Source organism: Rhizophagus irregularis, chromosome 28 (genome assembly GCF_026210795.1).
Source record: "Rhizophagus irregularis chromosome 28, complete sequence".
Taxonomy (NCBI): Eukaryota; Fungi; Glomeromycota; class Glomeromycetes; order Glomerales; family Glomeraceae; genus Rhizophagus; species Rhizophagus irregularis.
The window spans coordinates 2,543,688-2,563,688 of record NC_089456.1 but is presented as its reverse complement, the minus strand read 5'-3'; the positions used below and the strand labels follow the sequence as shown (position 1 = coordinate 2,563,688).

Here is a 20,001-nt window from a genome sequence, read left to right as displayed (position 1 = left end):
TTTTTTTTTTTATAATAATTTTTATGAAATTATCTATTTTTTTATAATTGTGCAAAGTGTTATCATAACAGATAATCATATTTATTACGTTTTTGGCTTATTAAATTATTGTACAAACAATTAAAATTTTTTATTATTACGCCTTATCTGTGATGTATTGCTTTGTGTAACAAAAATATTTGATTATAGGATAATCAAATTCGCCGATTAATTAAATATTATATCGATTAAAGAATTCTTTTTTTGATAACGCCAATTTATTTTAATGAAATTGGTTTAGTGTCGCAAAATATTTTATATATAATTTATTATTTCCAGATAACATCTAATCTATTCCTAATGCAGAGAGGGCAATGATGCTTTATTTATTTTATCACATATATTTAAGAATCACGCAAAATGTTAAATCATGTTTGTTGTTGATTCGATCTTAAAGAATTTATTTTAAAAATTACACTTATCTTAGAGATAATATTGTTTATATATTTATTTAGCAGTTTATGGAAATATTTTCGCTAAATATATCCAATATTCTTTTTTATCGACCCAGTCTCAAAATTGTAAATAATAAATATATTAATTTATGAATAATAATGATGTATATTCATTTAAATTGACATAATTATGATGAAACAAATATTTTATATTCGAAATACTTAGGTCACCTGGTTAACGTGTTCAAAGATGTGACATAAGGTCATTCATTATATTAGTTTAATACCGACCCGAATTATTCAAAATTATTTATGATTACTTTTATTAAAGGATTTTTAAAGAACGCGATAATTCTCCTTTATGTCTTTAATGTTCGAGTATCGATCACTTGATAGTTGACTTTGGCCCGATTTACAAAACATTTGGTGACTAATAATTTTGATAAATGCATTAATTTATCTAGAAACTGATTATTTGCACTTATTAAACTTTATTATTTATTCTCAAAATTATTAATTACTAAACAGTGTGCTATAAAAAAATCATATTTAGTTAGAAAATATCCCAATTTGAGATTGAAGTTCCGTATAATAAATACAATTAGTATTATTATAAAAAACCCCATTTTAAAATAAATGGAATCCGTCCAAAATCCCGAAATTCGAAATTCCGAAGGCACGTTATCCCGTATGGCAAGCCGTTCAGGTCAAAAGTCCGCCGTGAATCCAGCAGGTACCTGCTGCAAATTCAACAGGTACCTGCCGTGAAAACAACAGGTACCTGCCGAATTTGCGGCGGACTTTTGACTTGAACGGCTTGCCATAATCCCGACACTCTAAATCCCGAATTGTCAAAATCCCGAATTGTCATGATCCGAATTTTATAATCCCGACACCCATAATATTGATTTTCTTAGTAAATTTAAAGATTTTTCATTTCAGTATTTTGAATTTCGGGATTATGAAGTGTCGGGCTTATGATATGTCGGGATTATGGCAATTCGGAATTTTGACGTTTCGTTGTTTCTGGATTTAGAGTGTCTGGATAATGTACCTTCGGGATTTCGAGTTTCAGGATTTCGTACCAAACCCTATAAAAAAATATACATTGATTATCGGTTTCATAAATATTTAAATTAAATGAGCATAGTATTTTAAAACTAAGTGTGACCCATATTATAACCGTCAGTACACTAATATTGAATAATTCGGCTTGTATTGGAGTATTAGCCCGTTTACGTGTATTTATATCCACTATGCCCAATTTATTTCACTCAGTGAGACTCTAAAAGATCGATAATTTTATAATGATAGGTCATTATCCCATGTCGCTAATTTATCTGCCAGTTCAAGCTATTAACACCATTTAAAAAAGACATAAGTCATGTGAAATGAAACAATTAATTATGAGTGTTGGATTTGTACAGTAGCCACAACGCCATATTTACATTTAGTATCATTTTTGTTATTAGTATTATTTATTTCGTGGGGAGTCGGAATAATAGGGTTTTTTTCCCGAAGGGAAAAAACCCTAATGTTCCCCTTCCCATGAAATAAATGGGTAATCCCCTGGAGCGTGTCACTCATTAAATATTAACTATTTTAACTATTTTAAACTAAAATTAGTAATTTCCCGGTTATCTATATGAGGCCGGGAAATAACTAAACGAAGATTCCCGGTCATTTATAAACTCAGCTAATCACTCGCAATTTTTAAAAATTAGTATGAAGGTGATCATGAGTGACACTTAGTGCGACAGGGGATTATATCTATTATATCCTTAATAACATAATAACAACGTACAGAATAGTTTTACCCTTGGGATCACAACAATTACTATGGAACACAAACTAATATCATTCATACCAAAATCTATACTTCCCTTCTTTGATAGTACATTTGTTTTGTGATTTTATGCGACAAAATATCGATTTTAAAAACTTTAAAATAATTACATACAATATTCAAATAAATGAAGTTATCGGATGATAACAAAAAAAGACTATATTTATTAGATGAAGACGATTTCGTAAATATACTGTATGTATACCATAAATGATTCTACACAATTTATTGGTATCTATGAATATGTAGGTTGAAATTATGAAAATATCGCTGATACAAACCAATCCATTACAATGGAGGATTTTTCATCAATTCGATAAAGTTATACCTTGCATCTTTCCAATGAAATCGTATAGATAAAAAAATTTTTTTCATAACATTAAATTAAAAAAAAAAAGAAATTTCTTTTATCTTCTAGCGAGATTTTTTTTTCAGTTTAGTTTACTATAATTGTGCTAAAATAAGACTCATCACGTACGTACTAATTTTAAATATCATGTGACCTTTGAATTTGGATAAACTTAACTCGGGCCAAACTCATAGTTCCGGCCAGAGTTAACAAAGATGAACCGATTATCATCCCTTGTTTGCCAAAATAAGCAATATTGGCGTTGTGTGACTAGTTTTCTATTAATTTGCAGATCTTTACATAGCGGTTCTATACATTCGTTAACTCTATAAATGAACCGCATTCCCTCTTTGAATGCAAGATTTTTAATGGATGGTCTTAGAAAAGAAAAATAATTAGTAAACATGGGACTGAGAAAAAGTACGCAGCTTTATAAGAAAGATCCTGATTGTCGTAGAAAAATTATCACCAAAGGCAATAAATAATATAATCTAATGAAGGAGAAATATCAATTGTCTCGTCACTCGAGGGTCGCCTATACGAAGTGCCTGCATAGTTTTAGGAATGCATTTGTAGATGGTGGTTACACTTATAGAGAGTTAACTGTGTTCTAATATCAATCGCTTTATGGTACAATTTATGCATTAGGAAAATGAAGTATGGTAAATTTAATTGATGGGAAAATGAATATTGAACCTGGTAGAGTATTAACCGAAGAGTAGTGTGTGATAGAGCTGGTTTTATTTGTCAGTGGGATAGATTGTGAAAGGTTGGAAGGCCTACTATTCAATATGCTGTAATTGAGACTTATTTTTATTCAGATAGAAATTCTTCTATTATGTAGAACTTTAACCGTTAATTCATATTTTTTTTAACACAGCAAAATATACTTTGTTAATAAGTTAAGTTATGCCGTCATACTATTATTTGTCAAGCCCATAACTCCTATCATTAATGCAATTAAATCTTCTGATGATTCTTAATAGTGATGAATATCATTAAATTATATTAAAGCTTTTATTTTCGGAAGATTTTATAGATATTAGTTAAATTGTGGGAAAAATTTTATGGAAAATGGATTTCTTTATTCTTTTTCCCCTCCCCGGTAAAAAAATTTTAAAATAATTAGTTAAAAAAGACTAGCTTATTTTTAACCGTAAAAACAAAATTTTTTTTGTAGAATTTCTTTACCAAGTAGTTTATGAATATTTGATAATTCATTAAGCTTACTATGAAATGTCAAAATTATTTCAATTTTAGGATACATTTATTTATATTAAATATTTCAGATTTTCAACATTGATAAAATTATATGTCATAAATATTTATTTTTTAAAAAAATAAGCAATTTATAAAACAACTTTATTTGATAAAGATGAATGTTCATAAATTGAATAATTAATTAATTTTCTTTGCAAAATCATGAATATTAAATAGTAGATCATAATAGCACTGAACTTTAATATCATGTAATTTAAATTCCTCCACTTCATTTTTGAAATAAGACAAATCACCATATCTTGGATATTTTTCTGAGAAAGTACCTATAATAGCTAAATATTTAACTCTTTTCTTTTTCATAATATATTCTTTTACGTAAGGTAAAATATTACTATCTTCATAAAGTCTATTATGAATTAAATTGATTAAAAATTTCTTTATAAAAATATTTTGTGAATTTTTCAAGAATATTTCCATATCACTTTCTTTGATACAAAGAATCAAACTTAAATATTCTAATTTATGAGGAAGGATTTGTCCTAAATTTTGTAATATAATTGAACTATATTCAATAATATATGATTGAAAATTTTCATAAACATTAATAGCAAGATAATTAAGATTTTGTTTAACATTTTCAATTAAATTGAGTGTTAAATAAATAAATTGATTTTCAAATCTAGAAAAATCAAGAAATTTCATATTTTTATTATATTTTATAAATGATTCTAATAATTGTTGTTTTAATATTAATGATAATTTATAACTAGGACTAAATCCCAAATTTTCTAAATAATCACCAGATTTTTTTAATAATAATAGTAATGATTCATCAATTTGTGATTCCTCATTTATAAATAAAGATTTTAATTTAAATGATTTATTTAAATTAATAATTTGTTGAGTAAAATCAGTATTTAAAGAACAATAAATGATATGAAGTGATTCTAAAACATTTAATTGTTTAAATACTTTATCTAAATTATTTATACCTTTAAAATTAATATGATAGAAAATGATTGTATTTAAGGTAGTATTTGAACAATTACAACCTTTTAATAATAATAATGATTTATATAAAGGTAAATAATTATTTTCTATAAAAATTTTCTTAAGATTTTGATGTAAATTAATTATTTGTGAAATTTTAATTATCACATTTTCATTATAATTAACGATATGAAGTTTCAAATTTTTAATATTATGAATAAAATTTGTATTTTGTAAAATTAATTCAAGAATAATATCATAATATAAATTATAATAAATATTTGAAGTATCAATTTCTAAAGTATTTAAATTTACTTCATTTTCAATAAAAGTTTTAAATAATAATATATCAATCAATTTTCTAAAATCTGATATTGAATATATTTTATTTTTAGGTATTGAAGTTTTAATAGTACTAGTATCAATCCACATATTAACATAATCAATAAAGTTATATGTATTCAAATATTTTAAAAATTTAGGATAATTAAACAATGTATTATTATTATTTAAAGGTAATGAATTATTAATTTTATATTCATTTAATTTTGATTTAAAATCATCATTTAAATTATTCAAATAAATATCAATAAAATTATAATTTCTAGTAGGAATTGAAAAGGGATTTTCCCATAATAATGGAATCGTTAAACGACACCATAATCTGTTAACTAAAATGCATGAATGTAAAGTTGAAAAATCATTCCGAAAATATTTTATAATTTCATATGTTAATTCAGGTAAATCTGAAAACATTTTTGAGAATGACATATTGTGATTTGTGAGCGAAGAGAAAAAAAAAGAGAATTTCGGAATAGTTTACTCCGACATTGTCGTACAATTAATGTAAATTGATTGTGTGTAACGTCACTAATTCCGGTTAATAATCTCCAACGATTTACACACCATTAATGATTGAATAGTAAAACCGACCGTTAATAAATTATTCATGACTTTATTAAACGCGTCAGCATTTTCTATTAATAATACATGTTGAAAGAACGAGAAATACCAATTAAGAAAAAAAGTGTCACTATATATATATTAGGCCAAAGAAATAAAATTATTCGTTTCTCATAAAAAAAAACTGCTAAATTTGACCCGGCCGCCCGGAAAAAAAATTTATTTTCAAAAAAAATTTTAGCCGATTCCTAGAAGATGATTGGTTGATTTAATAAATTTTTTGCCCGGGTGGCCGGGTGGAAAAAAAAATTATTTTTTTATGATTATGATTGGTCAAAACCAAAATCACATGACCAAATAAAATAAATTTTTTTATCTTTTCGTAACATTTACATGACCCGCCCGGTCATGAGAAACGAATAAATTTATTTACTTGGCCTTATAAAGAGGGGGAAATTTAAAAAAATCAGGTTTGAAAAAAAGAAAAAAAAATATTAATATTGCTAAAAAAAATCAGGCTTGAAAAAAAAAACTGAAATATTAATGACATTAAAAAAATCAGGTTTCAAAAAACCAAAATAAAAAAATAAAATAAAATAAAATAATAAAAAATTGAAAAAAAAAACTGAAAAAAATTTCAACATTCTTGATGGCCGATCGCATTGTTCAAAAAAGAAATATGGTTAATAAAAAAATCAAACTTTTTTCGTTGGTATTATAACCACAAAAATCTTTCATGGATTGGCCACCTACACATGACAGTCAAATTATTCTAACCATTAATAAATACGTATCACGCTTTACCTGTTACACAATTCAAGTTATGTGGTAATCTAGACGGGACAATTTTTTTAGTTATATTGATGCTTCACTTTCATTTTTATTCACATTTTTGTAACAGTCAGCTAGATTATATTGTGCTGCCGCATTTTACTTTTAGTCGATTCTAAATACTTTTATTTCATTTTTGTTCGTCCTTATGCCATATTCATAATAACAATCTAAACTATTTTGTGTACTATTATCTCCACTTTAATTTTAAATACCACTCAAACGCTTTTTCTTCACATTTAAGAACTTAAGCACGTTTTCACTTTAAATAACTTAACAACAACTGAATACTATTTACAGGTATGTGTAAACTATATTTATACATGAATATAAATAATATAATAAATAAAAAAACAATTTTAAAAAGTTTATTGGGAGCGTATAAAGAATTTCAGGTAGTTTAACGTGGTATCAATGTAATACCCGAGAGAACAAAATACAAAATATTACAGATAACAATCCATCAATCCATCACTAAGAAAATAATTAAAATTTAAGATAATTATTAATTGAAGATAAATAATAATTTAACGTTAAACGTACCTTATAATTATATACTATACACTCAATATTATTTTCGTCTTTTGATGAAATTCTTAATGTTTTGTTTTTACAAACAAAACAAGTTTTACCGCAATTGCAATCAACATATTTTATTTTAATTTGTTCGATTTTTTGTTTTAAAAAGAATGGTTTATAATTATCATTTGATAGACATAAACTAATATACTTTGGATTTAAATGAGAGGTAAATTTTTTTCTAAGATCAACGAATGGTTTTTTTTTCAACATACTAAACTCAAATGAAAATGATCCATAGGAATTAGAAATGGGATCATCTATAATGAGTGTGCAAAAAGTAAAGTTTGGTAAATTAACGTAACAACTTTTTTCTGCACAATAAGAAAACATGTCTATTTTAAGTTCATTATCAACATTACGAAAATTATGTCCAATAATAAGGGACTTATTTAAATTATTCAAATTTTCTAATATAGGAATTCCAAAGAAAGGAATATTTCTTGTCATTAAATCATGATTTGATAATGTCGTACTGGTAAAATTGCGTTTATCATGTGAATCATGATGTTTTTTAATTACTTCGATATTAGGAAGTATAAAATTAAAATCTGTATCATAACCAACAACCATTATCTTAATTTTCAACTTCAAATTGCGTGATTGGAATTTTTTTTGAATACCATGAATTATAATTCTTGGTTTTACCAATTTCCCTTTTTCTGCCTTTGGTTTAAGTATTTGACAATTAAAAAAAATATTTTTTGAATCTTCAGTATCAACAACTGTCGCAAAGATATCACAATCAGCTTCTTCATTTTGAATAATATCCAAAATATTTCGTGGTAACTTTAATTCAAAATCTCGATATTTTTTAAATTTATTCAAGTAATAATCACAGTCTTCGGTGCATGTATACAATATTCTTTTTCCAATAGACTTAAAGGGCATTTTACATAAAGTATCAGGTACAAGTTGAAATATGCTAACAGGATTTTTAAATTCTATACACTCCCAATTTCGGTAGTCTTTCAAAGAATCAATCCAATATTTTTCATCAAATTTTTCACCTTCAGGATGACTTCCCCCAAGTAATCTCATATTATTAAAATTATAAAATTTTGATTTTCCTTTTAATTTACTAGAATTAACTTTTACTTTAAGATTTAAAGGTCCAAACTTTACGCTTGCAGAATTTTGCCTAGACTTAGTTGCAGAACTTTTTGATGACATTGTGACATCTTTAAAATAAACTCTTCCTCCTAAAATAACTTCAGTTGGGATAAATTGACCATATTCTTCAGTAATTTTTCTATATTCTTCTAAATCATTAGATTCTATGGCAGCTTTTATATCTTTAATAAATTCTTCAGTTGGTTCTAAATGTTCTCGAAATTTCAATAATACTTTTCCAACCTCTGTATAATTATATATTGACTTAATTTCATCATCAAAATTATCACTTTGTGAACTTTCAATAGATATTCCTAATTCTGCAAAATTTTGTATATTAACGTCACTACTAAAAAATAAATTAGTTTTCTTCATCCAATCCTCTTTTGATTCAAATTCAAGATAACCTTTTTTATACCCTTTAGCCTTAATTTCAGTTAATTCACAATCTTTCATCTTAAATGCCCTTTTAGTAGCTTTCTTAATTCCATCAAAACTCATAGTACATCCATAATCTAATTCACAATTATTATTAAAAATATCCCAACATGGTTTTCTCATTAAATATAAAATATTTAAATTATTATTAATAGTTATAATTTCTTTTAAACTATATTTTTTTTCATCTTCACGTTCAATTTTAGCATATCCATCGCTCAATTTTGTTGAAAATAATAATGTATTATCAATATCATTATTATTACGAATATCTGATAAATTATCGGCTAAATTTAATTTTTTTGAAGTGTATTGTGATGGTACATCATCTATAATTTGAATAAATACAATTACGAAAGACATTTTTTTTTTTAAATTTTTTTAAATAAAAATAAAAAAAAAGAAGAAAAAAAAGGATGTGGGCTTTTAAAAAACATTAACGATGCGTGTGTATCGTTATAATGTTCCAAAAATGTATTACACTGCATCAATTATACAATTTTGTGTAACAAATAGATCAGATCAAATTATTACAATGAGATAATGACGATCATTGAATAAATGAATTCAAACGAAGATAATATAAATCATTGATAGAGTCCGTCGTAGTCAGAGGAGCTAGTTATTCTTTTTATGTAAATTTTGTATTTATGTTTTTTATCATGTACTGTTTTTACTTATAAATAAATTGAATCGCAATTTTTGTCAAAAAAAAAAAATTACTTCCTCACTATAAATCTAACCTCTATGTCGATTATAATAGTACTTCAAGCCTAAGAAAATTTTTATTTTTTATTTTTAAGATTTGGATAAAACTGAGATCTTGAATCTATGAGTATTACTTCTAAAAAGATTATTATCTAAATTATTCTCAACCCGAAAGAAGTCACCTCGCCTATTATCATTGATGAGTAAAATAGGCTCAGCCGGTTTATCTAAGACGAAATTACAGGGACCAAAGATAAATGAGACGAGGAAATTAAAGAAGGAACTAAATTAAAATGAAAAATATAAAAAAAAATTAAAAAATCTATATAATTATAAAGAGAAGAATCTATATTATCATGGATATGAGACGTCCAAGATTTATAAAATAATAAAATTTATAAAGTCTTATCAAACATGTGATCGATTTGTGCACTTATTTTATGTAACATTTGAAAAATTTCGCGCTCTTTTAAAAGAATAGAAGAATATTTTATATCTGATATTTTAATATATTCTAGATATTAAATGATAAAAAAAATTATTATCTTTATTGTATTTATTACACTAATAAACTAAATAAACAACAAAATATTTTATATAATAAATTATAATGAAATTATTTTTGTTTCAATTTTTAATGTAAAATCTTGAAATATAAAAAAATTATTAAATGAAAATTTATTTAAATTAATGTCAAAACCAATAAAATAGCTTCTACTAAATATTATATTAATAATAGTTTTTAATAGTATTACAAAAAAATCCATAAATTGCCCACCTGTTGGATGATTATTTTTATACCTTATAAAATGTGAAATCTCTATAAATTAACAAAAAACGCGTTTATTATATAAATTATTTATTTATGATAATATTCTATTTGAAGTTCTGGACTATTGTTGAAAAGTATTTAGTTTCATTAATTAAAAAGTTTTAAAAATATTGAGATAAGTTTATTATCGTTAATAAATGAAGAAACGATGAACCGATCAGAAGGTGCAACACCGGGTCATGTTGTTGGATTACAAATCACGGTAACTAATACATATATGATAAATCTGATAAATCTTTTCTGTACCTGATATGTGATATCTGCTAAACTATAATAAATTTTTTAATGATGACAGTTGTTATTGATGGTGATTGACATCACGTGATGATGTGATTTAATTGTTCCACTGGTGTCTGTGAAATGTAAAACTTAAATTACCTAAAATATAAATCTTTTAATAATAATATGATGTCAATTATTTAAAACATAATCCATTGTTTAAAAATGAAGCATACTTACTTTTTGATCTTTCTCTTTACAACAAATTTTTATGAGTTTATCCATTTTTATATCATACAAATATACACATGATTTGACCATTTTGAATACGATTTTTTTTTTTCAATCTTTTTATTTTTACTATTTTTACTGTTTTCACATTATTGATTCAAAGTGACACTGTTCGTTTAGATTGTGGTGCAATGCAAAAAAAAAGTGGCAAAAAATACTCTTGTAACGTTTCTTTTTAGCTTCGCCCTCGTTAATAAAATGTTCAATTTACAGATGACTGCGGCTCAAATAATTATTGTCATCAAAACCTCGCATTTTTACTTTATTAATTTTAAAATGGCTATGCTCTTCAATTGTAAATTTAATCGTGGCGCAATACTATAGAAAAACGTGGCAAAAATACTCTTGTACGCCTCCTTTTGCTACTTCGCCTTCATTGATGATAATATCATGAAAAAAAATTTAATCATGAAATAATTTGAAATAAGTATTTATTTTTTTTATATAATCACTTTGAGAAAGAAAAAAGAAAATTTCTTTTTTAAAAAAAAAATTAATAAAAAATTAAAAATTATATATAACACACAAAATCAATTATGCAATCAAAATATTTGTTACTGATTTTTGTCTTTATTGTTGCTTCAGCAGGTATAATAAGCAATCTCTTATATTGAAGTTTTTTCTTTTCTTTTTTTATTAATTTTAATGTTAATTATTAAAAAGGAATATTTTAATAATATTATAAAAGCTTGGGGAGCGGAAGCATGGGGTTTTGAACGTAACACGGATGCAGGGAAATGGAAACGAGATGCAGATGCTGCAGGGATATTTAAACGTGACGCAGGTGCGCCAGTTTATAAACGTGACGCGGATGCGGAAATCTTCAAACGAGATGCGGGTATTGTAGTAGATTTTAAACGTGACGCGGATGCGAAACACTCCAAACGAGATGCGGATGCAGGAACTTATAAACGTGAAGCGGATGCGGGAATCTTTTCGAAAGTTTTTAAACGTGACGCGGATGCAGATCCGACTATATAGACTCCTAACTTGCACAATAACTATTACAGATACTCAAATTTGTTCCTATGATTCAATTTAATAAAATATAAAACATGTGTATTATTTACTCATTATTTTTTTTATTTTTATTTTATTTTTATTTTTACTGTATGTACAGTATACGAAGAATAGATGAATAGATGAATAGATTCTACTATATATATACTACTAACCACCCATTAATTACTCATAATAAGTAATCGATTTATTTAAATAATAAAATTTTATAAAAAATTATGTGACAAATATATTAGCAAATCAAAATTTAGAATTCAATAAAATATAATATATGTTTTAAGAAGGCAATTTCCAACAAATGTAAATCTGATTATACTAAAATTTTAGAATTATATATTTACAAATATGACGAATAAATTTAACTATCCAGTAAATGAATTAATACTAAAAAAATTTAGTATTTAATTATAGTTAAAAATTTGAAATAATATTACAATTTATCAGAAAATTTGTTATGATGCACAAGTTTCACTTATAAAATAAAATTAATTTAATTAATAAAAAAATAGTTACTTATAGCAAACGCACGTCAGTTATCGACTGACGCAAATCGTCATCTGAGGAACAACATATACACACGAAACAAATAAAAAAATTACAAATTTATTTCATTATCTTGCCTATATGATTTGCCTCTCAAATTGGCCAGTACGAACTTGATATTCCAGTCGTTTTTTTAGCAGCTAACGTCTTAAAAGAAATATGCATGTTAATTATAATATGAAAAAAAAGTAATAATTGTATAAGCTAGAATAATTAAGTTAGATACAAAGTACTTCTTTTTTAAAGGTTACACGAAATTCTCAATTTTTGATCGTCATAGTATTGTTAGTATACGTAACAATCGTAACATCAGCACTACTCAAAATTTTTAAACTTAAACCGAAGCTCTTGGTATGGCTATAAACTATCAACTATCAAGATTAATGGTCAGGATTTTGAAATAAAATTAATAAAATACTTTCATTTGGTAAGATGTACATTTAAAAATGCTATATTGTGACTATAAGGGACTTTTAAGTATAGAGATTCCGCGCTGCAGAATATGCATCTTGCGGGGACTTCACAATATTTTATATTATTATACAATATATATATATAACAGTAGAGATTTGGGTGGGAAGTCATTTTTTTTCGTCATTTGAAAAAGTAGAGAAAAAAAGTGGGTTTCTTATTAAAATAATTTTAATAAAATTAATGGTTTATATATACAAGTAATATATATTAGAAAGATAAATTTTTTCATTATTTTTTTCATTTTTTATTAGAAAAATTTTTTTTCTATTAAAAAAAAAAATAATTTTCGATAATTTTCTTTATTTATTAATCTTTTCGTCAGAAGCAACAAATAATTGTGGCGCTACTATATAGACAAAATCAAACGCGATACTGCAAGCAAATGGCTAAAAGTGAGTAAAATTTTTAATGTTATTGATAAGAAAGATAAAAAGAAAATCCCAAAAAAAAGAAATTTTTCATTATTAATCTATTGACCTTTTTAAAAAAAAAAGGATTGGCGGACAAGACATCTCTCATAATTTTTATCAAAATTGAAGTTATAGGAGACCTACAAAAAGAAACCAACAGAATATTAGTAAAATATTTATGAACAAAAAAAATATATATTTATAAGTGAATAATAAAATCTGAAGGATCTTATAAAAATAAAATAAAACAATCTATATTTTTTTTTTAAAAAAATAAAAAAAAAATTGTAAGCTTAGTTCGTTGTACAGTAGATCTTAACCAAATATTCAACGTTAAAATTTTATTTTTCATTTTTTAACAGAAAAAAAGCATTATTTTTTTGGAAATAAGTCTTATTTTTACCAGAAAAAAAAATTTTTTTTTATTTATTAGTCAAAGAATGATAAAGGATGATGAAAAAATAAAAGAAATGTAATAATACTTATTTTTTCAAAAAGGAGTATGCGCCGTTAAAATATACAATTATAATAATTTTTTATGATCTAAACTAACCTGAGTTTAAACTACTTCATTGATTTCAGTTGATAAACTTTCATTAAAATTATCTTTAGTTAAAACATAACCAGTTAAGTCTAAAGAAAATCCTCCCTCATTTTTATTATCAAACTTCAAATTCTTATAATCTGAACATAGAACGCAAATACGTAAGTCTAAATTAATATCCTCTTCATTATCTGTTGAAAAATTATTATTTGATTCGTTATAAAATGGTTTGGTTACTTGAAATTTAATTGAATTATGTGACCATTTAACTAACTTAATAATATTATCAGGCTCATAATTGGTCGATGGACAATATGCATGAACAAAAATAGTGTATCCTTGAGATAAAGAAAAAGAAGGTTTGATGTAATAATTTGATTTATCAGATTGTAATATAATAGATTCTTTAATACATTCAACTTGAAATTCTCGATTATTTGGACTAAAAACCAATAATTTTGAGGGTTTTTCAACAATCATCCATAGAATGCGACATTCTTTTATATTGATACTTGTTTCTTCTAATTTTTTTATCATTGCAAAAAATCCATTAATGTCATACGATCCAAAATTAACATAAATTCCTTCTAATCTTGAATTATTTTTTGAAACAATTGATCCATATACTTCATAATCTTCATCTTCTAATAATGGTTCAATATTTATGCGTTTGTGATACTCAACTTCATTATTATCTAAATCTCTCAAATCAGTAATTCCTGTCATCAATATTCTATAATTATCTTTTAACAAATCATCTATTTTCATTTGTTGTTCCTCTTTAAGAATTTTGTAAAATGGTTCGATTTCATCAAATTCAATAATTTCCAAATTATTTGGATTTTGAATCCAATTAGGTAAATCATTATTTTCAATAATTCTTCCTTTTGGCGTTAAAAAATATGAAATATTTAATTTGTCTAAACGTGGCGTTAACGTTAACGATTCTGTTTTTATATCAATGGTCTCAGGTGCAATAGAAGTTGGTAAAATATTTTTAATAGATCTTCCCAAAATAATTCTTTGTGGGAATAATTGACCATATTCATCAAATATATCTTGTAAAGCTTTTAACGGTTTCATGCTATTAAGTGCTTCTTCTATAGCATATTCAAGCTTTTGTGTAGGTTTTATATTGTCTTTATTTAATAGAATTTCATATTGTTCACAATTGATTAGAACATGAGTACTATTCTCATCATTTTTACCATTATTACTTTTAATACTATTATCTTTGATAAATGGAAATGAGTTTAAATTATAAGGCGAATAAATATTATTGGATATCAAGAAATTTTCCACTTTTGTTGAAGGTTTCATAATTTTCAAATAAGATGAATTTCTTGGTTTAATTTTGGGAATCTTGGTAAAAGTAATGGGAATTTTCTTGCTAATCTCCATCTCATAATCTTTATCAAGTATCAATCCTTGAAAAAGATGGAAATCTCTGATCCAACTCACTAGATTATTGTTAACTGCATCTCTAACCCACTCTTCTAAACTTATATTTTCTTTAAAATTAGAGATTTCATAATGATTCTCGTTAAAAAAGCCATCTACTGATGATACAATATTGTTTTTTAACTGAGAAATGGGAATAAAATTATCATAAGAAATTATAAAAATGCTTTTCTCTCCCTCTTGATACAAATTATTCATCCATTTGACCAGCTTTTTATGAGTATTCAACTCTTCACCATCTAATGTTACTATTTTTGGTAAGAGGTTTAAGGTAAAAAAATTATTGACCGGAATTTCTATAGAATGTTTAGCTGAATTATACGCACAGAATAAATAAAATTTTAAAACATCAATTTGTGCTTGAGTGGCCAAATTTAAATTTTTAATAAATAATTTACTACCAATTAGAATGTTTCTTGCAAAAAAGTGTCCGTACAACTTATATAAATTTTCATCATCTGTGCATTTTGAAAATGATTCCAATAAATCGCCTCTATAAATAATTTCAGCAATTGGAAAATTAATACACACATCGATTGTATTATTAAGATTATCTTTGTCCATGAAAAAATTTTCTGAAGAAATAGAATCATTTATATTATTATATATTATGGGTTGTCCATTGTATAACTTTATATTCAATTCACCATCTTTCATAAAAATAGCTTGTTTACTTGGCTGTATTTTATATCCATCAAACAATAAACCATGATTTAATTTCAATTGATGAATAATTTGTTGATCATTACTCATGGACTTTATAGATTTTATCACTATTTTTGTAGTAGGGAAACTGATTGTACCTTTTTTCAAATTTACTGCCCTTTTGTATAATTTAAATGCTTCTTGCCTATCAATACTAGTTCCAATTCCATTGTAATAACAATATGCTAATTTAAATATTCCATCTGGATTTCCATTTTCAGATGATTGATCAAATGATCCAGAAGCTTTTTTATAATTTTCACTATCATTATATCCTTGCTCAACTGATTTTTTATACCATTCAAATGCTTTAACTTCACTTTTTTTGACACCATTTCCATATTCATAACATATACCTAAATTAAATTGTGAAAATTTATTTCCATATTCTGCTGCTTTTTGGTACCAATAAATTGCTTTTTCTAAATCCTTTTCCGTACCTATACCATTTTTATAAAAATATCCTAATTGATTTTGTGCCTCATTATATTCTTGTTCAGCTGATTTTTTAAACCATTCAAATGCTTTAACTTCGTCTTTTTCAATTCCACTTCCGTATTGATAAAACATCCCAAGATTAAATTGTGAAATTTTATTTCCATTTTCTGCTGCTTTTTGGTACCAATAAATTGCTTTCTCTAAATCCTTTCCCGTACCTATACCATTTTTATAAAAATATCCCAAATTATTTTGTGCATTACTAAACCCTTGTTCTGCTGATTTTTTATACCATTCAAATGCTTTAGCTTCATCCTTTTTAATACCTCTTCCGTACTCATAACATATACCCAAGTTATATTGCGAATATTTATTTCCACTATCTGCTGCTTTTTTATACCAATAAATCGCTTTTTCTAAATCTTGTTCTGCGCCTATACCATTTTTATAAAAATATCCTATATTATTTTGTGCATGACTAAATTCCTTTTCGGCTGATTCTTTGTAAAATTTAAATGCTTTAACTTCATCTTTTTCAACGCCTTTTCCATTATTGTAATAATTGCCTAATTTATATAATGAAAATTTGTTTCCATTTTCTGCCGCTTTTTGATACCAGTAAATTGCTTTTTTTAAATTTTTTTCTGTACCAATCCCAACTTTATAAAAATATCCTAACTGATTTTGCGCATTACAATATTCTTGTTCTGCTGATTTTTTATACAGCTTAAATGCTAAAACTTTATTTTTTTCAACGCCTTTTCCTTTTTTATAATAACTACCCAAATTATATTGTGAAAATTTATTTCCATTTTCTGCTGCTTTTTGACACCAATAAATTGCTTTTTCCAGACTTTTTTTAGTGCCTATTCCATTTTTATAAAGATATCCTAATTGGTTTTGTGCATCACTACATTCTTGTTCAGCTGATTTTTTATACCATTTATATGCTTTAGCTTCATTTTTCTCAACAACATTTCCATATCCATAATATACGCCCAAATTATATTGTGAAAATTTGTTTCCATTTTCTGCTGCTTTTTGATACCAATGAATAGCCTTTTTTAAATCTTTTTCTATGCCAATACCACTCTGATAAAAATATCCCAACTTATTTTGTGCATCGCTATATTCTTGTTCGGCTGATTTCTTATACCATTCAAACGCTTTAACTTCATTTTTTTCAATACCAATTCCATATTCGTAACTTATGCCTAGATTATATTGTGATATTTTATTTCCGCCTTCTGATGCTTTTTTATACCAGTACATTGCTTTTTCTAAATCTTTTTCTGTACCTATGCCACTTTGATAAAAGTATCCAAGTCCATTTTGTGCATCACTACAATCTTGTTCAGCTGATTTTTTATACCAATTAAATGCTTTAACTTCATCCTTTTCAACACCCTTTCCATATTGATAACATACACCTAAATTATATTGTGAAAATTTATTATCACCTTCTGCTGCTTTTTGATACCAGTAAATTGCTTTTTCTAAATCCTTTTCCGTACCAATACCATTTTCATAAAGATAACCTAACTTATTTTGTGCTTTAATATATTCTTGTTCTGCTGATTTTTTATACCACATAAATGCTTGAGCTTCATCGCCTTTTCCGTATTCATAGCACAAACCTAAATTATACTGTGCAGTCTTATTTCCATTTTTTGCTGCCTTATGGTACCAATAAATTGCTTTTTCTAAATCTTTTTCTGTACCCATACCATTTTGATAAAAATATCCTAACTTATTTTGTGCATCACTATATTCTTGTTCAGCTGATTTTTTATACCAATTAAATGCTTTAGCACTATTTTTTTCAATACCATTACCATATTCATAACATATGCCTAAATTATATTGTGAAATTTTGTTTCCATTTTCCGCCGCTTTTATATACCAAAAAATTGCTCTTTCTAGACTTTTTCGTGTACCTATGCCATTTTTATAAAAATATCCAAATTGGTTTTGTGCATCACTATATTCTTGTTCAGCTGATTTTTTATACCATTCAAATGCTTTAACCTCATCTTTTTCGATTCCATTTCCATATTGATAAAATACGCCCAAATTATATTGAGAGATTTTATTTCCATTCTCTGCTGCTTTTTGATACCAGTAAATTGCTTTTTTCAAATTCTTTTCCGTACCTATACCATTTTCATAAAGATATCCTAACCCATTTTGTGCATCACTACATTCTTGTTTAGCTGATTTTTTATACCATTCAAACGCTTTAACCTCATCTTTTTCAATATATTGGTAATATCGACCTAAGTTGTATTGTGAAATTTTATTTTTATTCTCTGCTGATTTTTGGTACCAATAAATTGCTTTTTCCAAATCTTTTTCCGTACCAATACCATTTTCATAAAGATATCCTAACTTATTTTGTGCATCACTATATTCTTGTTCAGCTGATTTTTCAAACCATTTAAACGCTTTAACTTCATCTTTTTCAATTCCATTTCCATATTGATAAAATGTACCTAAATTATATTGTGAAATTTTACTTCCATTTTCTGCTGCCTTTTGATACCAATAGATCGCTTTTTTTAAATCTTTTACTGTACCCATACCACTTTCATAAAAATATCCTAATTCATTTTGTGCATCCCTATATTCTTGTTCAGCTGATTTCTTATACCATTCAAATGCTTTAAATTTACTCTTTTTAACGCCATTTCCATATTCATAGCATCTTCCTAGATAATATTGTGAAACTTTATCTCCATTTTCTGCAGTTTTTTGGTACGAATCCAAATCTTTTTTTGTATTTGTATCATTTTCATCTATCTCATTTTTTGTATCATTATGATCAGAATTTTCATAGTATTCAAATTCTTTAACTACGTATTTTTCACCTAAATTATACTTCTCCTTGGCATTTGTCATAATTTATTTTTTTTCTTTTTTTTTTTTTTAAAAAAAAAAAAATATCGTTATTGAAACGAAAAAAAAAGAAAACGACGTTAAATATTACAGTACATATAAATAATATGCTGATTATTTTATTATACAAATTTAGAAATTTAAAAATAAACTATTTTCTTATTCATTATAATATTATCATTACAACGTACCACGCTTGTACCACACAACAACATATCACAAATTTTATATCGTACAACATATATTTTACTTTTTACATGAATGAACTTAAAAAAAATAAAAATAGCTTTTGTTCTTATGACATTATTTTTACTTAAAATATAGAATTGAATCAATATTTTTTTTGGTAAATCATTATTATTAAATTTTTTTTTTTTAACATAATTTGAAACGAAATACTATGAATGAAAAAGACAAAGGATTAATATAATTAGTATTATATTTTTTTTTATTTTTATCAATTGTTTGATATAAATAAATCTCATTTACAATAATTATGACGCCTTGAATGTATTTCGTATGCGCCCCTGCGCCCCTTGAATGTGTTGATCATTTTGCGCCGAAAAAAAAAATGTTTCTGCTTTGAATAAATCAAAAAAAAAAAGAAAAAATGCAAAATCAAACATTTTGGCAGCTTATTAACTGAGGCTTACAGATCAAGTAAAAAAAATACATTCATTCTTTTTTTTTTAAAAAAAAAAAGTTATTATATTAACACATTTTTTTTTGTAAATTTTCTGCGTCACAACAATCAGCT

The 20,001-nt window shown here is 25.4% G+C and overlaps 4 protein-coding genes across 4 annotated transcripts; 1 reads left to right on the top strand and 3 right to left on the bottom strand.

Annotated features, from left to right (window-relative positions):
- Positions 1-4,027: 4,027 nt before the first annotated feature.
- Positions 4,028-5,611, bottom strand: OCT59_019188 (uncharacterized protein; the record flags this gene model as incomplete). Its single annotated transcript, XM_025324746.1, has 1 exon — positions 4,028-5,611. One exon carries the CDS (start codon positions 5,609-5,611, stop codon positions 4,028-4,030), a length of 1,584 nt encoding a protein of 527 aa, XP_025184505.1.
- A 1,434-nt stretch (positions 5,612-7,045) lies between these two features.
- On the bottom strand, positions 7,046-9,067 carry OCT59_019187 (uncharacterized protein; the record flags this gene model as incomplete). The annotated part of the gene is made up of 2 exons (XM_066135853.1): positions 7,046-7,048; positions 7,118-9,067. The coding sequence occupies 2 exons, from the start codon at positions 9,065-9,067 to the stop codon at positions 7,046-7,048; spliced, it is 1,953 nt and encodes a 650-aa protein (XP_066005105.1).
- Positions 9,068-11,237: 2,170 nt separating this feature from the next.
- On the top strand, positions 11,238-11,830 carry OCT59_019186 (uncharacterized protein). The gene is made up of 2 exons (XM_025324747.2): positions 11,238-11,342; positions 11,443-11,830. Exons 1-2 carry the CDS (start codon positions 11,291-11,293, stop codon positions 11,733-11,735), a joined length of 345 nt encoding a protein of 114 aa, XP_025184507.2. The 5' UTR covers positions 11,238-11,290; the 3' UTR covers positions 11,736-11,830.
- A 1,930-nt stretch (positions 11,831-13,760) lies between these two features.
- OCT59_019185 (uncharacterized protein) lies at positions 13,761-19,274 on the bottom strand (the record flags this gene model as incomplete). Its single annotated transcript, XM_025314704.2, has 1 exon — positions 13,761-19,274. Exon 1 carries the CDS (start codon positions 19,245-19,247, stop codon positions 13,761-13,763), a length of 5,487 nt encoding a protein of 1,828 aa, XP_025184508.2. The 5' UTR covers positions 19,248-19,274.
- Between the last annotated feature and the right edge of the window lie 727 nt (positions 19,275-20,001).